The 3926-nt window shown below is 55.6% G+C and overlaps 3 protein-coding genes across 3 annotated transcripts in view; 2 read left to right on the plus strand and 1 right to left on the minus strand.

The window, feature by feature from the left end:
• SPRG_22384 (hypothetical protein) overlaps positions 1–659 on the plus strand; it is a gene marked incomplete at both ends in the record, with an annotated part of 1776 nt that extends 1117 nt beyond the window's left edge. Inside the window, one exon of the mRNA XM_012356437.1 lies at positions 9–659. Coding sequence (XP_012211827.1) covers positions 9–659 — 651 coding nt within the window. The remainder of the gene's footprint in view (positions 1–8) is intronic.
• A 1042-nt stretch (positions 660–1701) lies between these two features.
• SPRG_17021 (hypothetical protein) lies at positions 1702–2202 on the minus strand (the record flags this gene model as incomplete). Its single annotated transcript, XM_012356438.1, has 2 exons — positions 1702–1954; positions 2006–2202. 2 exons carry the CDS (start codon positions 2200–2202, stop codon positions 1702–1704), a joined length of 450 nt encoding a protein of 149 aa, XP_012211828.1.
• Positions 2203–3579: 1377 nt separating this feature from the next.
• On the plus strand, positions 3580–3900 carry SPRG_17022 (hypothetical protein; the record flags this gene model as incomplete). Its single annotated transcript, XM_012356439.1, has 1 exon — positions 3580–3900. A coding segment is annotated over one exon (321 nt), but the record flags the coding sequence as incomplete, so codon positions are not given.
• Positions 3901–3926: the final 26 nt, after the last annotated feature.

The following is a 3926-nucleotide window of genomic DNA, read 5'->3' on the forward strand; positions in this document are numbered from 1 at the left end:
CCACCGAGACGGACAAGGCCGAGTCCGAGTTCCGACGCATTGTCGCGATGGAGAAGCTCGTCGCGCAGGTCACTGGTCCGCCAATGGCGCTGCTCGTCTATGAAAAGGTGAGCCGCGTCCACGAGCTCTTTGCGGCCAACAGCCGGCGCGAGATCGAGTCCGGGACCGCGCCCCTCGGCACCGAGGCCGCCTTGTCGCCGGACGTGCTGCACTTCTTCGCCGACCACCTCAAGCGCAAGTACGCGGTGTTTCTGATCCTGGCGCTCGCGCATGGCATTGCGGAAGAGTACATCCGAGAGGCGCATGAGCGCATGTGTGCCGAGAACGAAGCGACGTTTGCAGGCGTCGGCGCGGGCACCGGCGACGAGCTCCAGCAGGTGCGCGATGGCCAATATGGGTTTGCCGACGACGCGTCGATCGACTTGTACGACAAGTACCGCACCGCGGCGCTCAACTACTACCGCATGAACTACGGCGACCCGTCCGCGGCCGAGGAGGAAGACGCGATCATGCACCTGCCCGTGATGCTCCACGTCGCCCTCATTCGGCAGGAGCGCGACGAGGCGTCGGCGCTGCTCGAGATTCTCCAGACCGTCAAGCGCCGCCTTTTAGAGCACACGGCGTCCGAAGCCGCGTCCAACAACGAATCGACGACGTGACAGAGTTTCGTCGGAGTCGCCATAAGATATAGCAAAGGTGTTGGTTGCACTAACGTTATCTTGACGGTGTACAGGAGACGAACACAAACAGTGCAAGTAAAGGAAACAGGATTTATACGTAGAGCGATGGGCGTGGCAAACGAAACGTGCGTGCCCTTCTCAGAGCGACTGTGAGGAGAATGAGGGTCTCGGGTTGCAGCAAAAAGAGCAAAAGGACAGGCACCGAAGACGGAGTGTTTTTTGTACAACTCCTCAGCCGAAAGTGTAGTTTCTGGTGATGGATTGCTGCAATGTGCCTTGCTTTTCATCGACGCACACAGTACCAGACAGAATTTTAGACCACACTTCGAACCTTGCTGCGTACCTTCTTTTTCGGCACACGTTGAGGACAAAAAATACATTTGGATACTGCGACCACAGGGAGATGAGCGCCGAACCTGTATTGCTTTGCTTTACTCGCCATTTATTAATCCACTCTCCTGCCTACGAAGACTATTGCTTGGGGTCGACGGCGGTCATCTGTACGTGTGCACACGATATTATTTCCGCACGGGTGATGTTGGGTGATGTTCAGTGGGTGATGTTGGTGCTTTTTCGCGTTGGAGAGCCGCCAAGTCAAGAATGCGTTGTTATCGAGTAAAGCAAAGCAATCCTGGTTCGGCGCTCATCTCCCTGTGGTCTCAGTATCCAAATGTATTTTTTGTCCTCAACGTGTGCCGAAAAAGAAGGCGCGCAGCAAGGTTCGAAGTGTGGTCTAAAATTCTGTCTGGTACTGTGTGCGTCGATGGGAGGCAAGGCACTTTGCAGCAATCCATCACTAGAAACTACACTTTCGGCTGAGGAGTTGTACAAAAACACTCCGTCTTCGGTGCGTGTCCTTTTGCTCTTTTTGCTGCAACCCGAGACACCGGCCCTCATACTCCTTACAGTCGCTCTGAGAAGGACATGAACACTTGTCCAAAGCTCAACTCGAGGGGTTTACTCCCTTTGCTTACGTGCACCGCAACACACAACGGAGACTGCCCACGCAGACAGTTGGACATTACGATATCTCATGCACGGTTCCTCCAGCGACCTCGTTGGCAGCGATCTGCACGTGCAGGTCTTGCACGAGCCGGCGAAAGCCAGGGTCGTACATAAACATGGACGCCATCTCGTCCAGCGACGGCGGGTCAGCCTCGTTGTCGGTGGCGGCAGGCATGGCCGCAGCTGCGGGCAGCAGGCGGCAGTCGGGAAACCGGATGCGGAGCTGGTCGATGCATGCGTCGACACCGACGCTGTCTGCAAAGCGAACGCTACACACAGACTGTCGCGACACGAGGCGATCATGCTGATGAGGAGGGTACGTTGTCTCGTGGGCGTCGGGGAGGTAGAGCCGGAGGAGCCGTCGCTTCTGCACGAGATGGTCGGGCGCGGGCAGGCGCTGGCCCGCGATGGCCACGCCGTCCGCGTCGATGCGCAAAAGCACCTTCTTCCGGAGCACTTGTAGCCCGCTCGGGCCATGCTGGACGAGCTGGACGCGGAAGGTCGACGACGTTTCCATGGCAGCGTCAAGAAGGCGATTGGCAGAAATGGGCCGCGAATCTTTGGCACACGCGAATGAAACGTCATGAAATCCTGTCTTTTGCGCCAATGGCCTACCGTCACTGCGATGGACCAAGGAAGATCGCCGGGAGGAGAGCGAATGAAGCTACTTCTTTCGCTGCACGCCCATGGACGGACGGTGCTCAACTTCAAGCAGACTTAATTTGGCGGCAGCGAGCACCACATGCTGCCACGTACGCCCATGTGTAACCTTGAAAGCTATTGCAGCTTGGCCCTCTAAAGGCGAGGCGACGAACTCGAAATGACAGCCCTCGAGACGAGACGCGCTCCAGCGTCGATTGATGGCCTGCTCCTCGTCGACGCAGTGTAGTAGCTTGCGTGCGCAATCAGATGCCAACCGCGACCGCTGACCAGATCCAGGTGGACTGCGATTACCAGACGCGATCAAGACCCGCGCGACAACAACAGCACTTGCCATGGTCCTCGCAGCAGGCATGAGTATATCATCAACGGCGCTACTGCCAGTGCCGGCTCGTGAGTATATAAATATTGGTTGTTGGTGTACAATATATTGACATGAAATATTCTACCATTGCGTTGACATGGCGTTTCGAATCTGTTCCTGTGCATTTTATTTTATAGGATATCAATTCCATTGCAAATTTTATTACTATGGCGGGCGGAGGTCTGGTCGGAGATCAAATGGTATGCTAAAATGGTGGCATATAGTGTACGATGTATGGTGCATAGATCCTACACCGTCCGCAATTGAAGCACGACGTCGCATTGGGCGCTGCAGCTGCGCGACGAGACGCTCGCGATCCGCGAGGATCCGTTGCAAGCGATTGAGCAATGCAGACGCCGCAACTGCCCGCTGCCTGCTATTAAGTATAGGGTAATATTCCCCTTGTCAAAATCTCTCTGCTCAGCGCAGGAAACATTGCCCGTTAAATGGTCAACGAGGCGAAAACACTGCAAAAATCGTCGCAAGACCGAGGATCTCGCGCATTAATACCGACGAGTGTCTCGGATCCTATCCTTTTGTGGGCTCTCGATTATAATTCCTGGTCCTCAGTGCCTGGTCCTGGCCACCATGATGTCGCATGCCCATCGCGTCTCTCCATCGATATCGATCTTGTACGGTATGCGAGCGTACACTATTTGCGTCGATATTGAATATTATATTGGCCATCGGCCGTTGAAAAACGATCAAATTAATATTCCTCGAAAGAGGCCAGTTTGAAAGTATTACGCACGCTATACAAACGCCAAGAGAAATAAAATAAAGTCGGGCAGGTGTCGCACCTATACGACTCGAAGGTACGAGTCCGGGCCACTTCCGGATCCTCCGACTCCAGAGACGAGCAGCAGCAGCATGGGCGGGTCCGCAGCCGCGCGCAGCTCCGAGATGGAGCTTGGCACCGAGTCCATCTCGATGGGACTACACTCGTTCGAAGACATCATGGACACGGACTGGGAAGGCTACATCTGGAAGCAAGGCCATGTCGTCCGCAACTGGCGCAACCGATATGCAGTCCTCTCGGGCACGTGCTTCACCTACTACGCCTCCAAGGAGGCCGCGTCCGCGGACCTTGAAAAGTACAAGGGCCGCGTGACCGTCACCGGCGCCAAGAAGGACCCGAGCCGCAGCAATGGCTTTGTCGTAACGACCTCGATCGACAAGCTCTTTACCATCGTACACCAAGACGCCGATCGAGACCG

The sequence above is a fragment of the Saprolegnia parasitica genome (assembly GCF_000151545.1).
Source record: "Saprolegnia parasitica CBS 223.65 unplaced genomic scaffold supercont2.467, whole genome shotgun sequence".
Taxonomy (NCBI): Eukaryota; Oomycota; class Saprolegniomycetes; order Saprolegniales; family Saprolegniaceae; genus Saprolegnia; species Saprolegnia parasitica.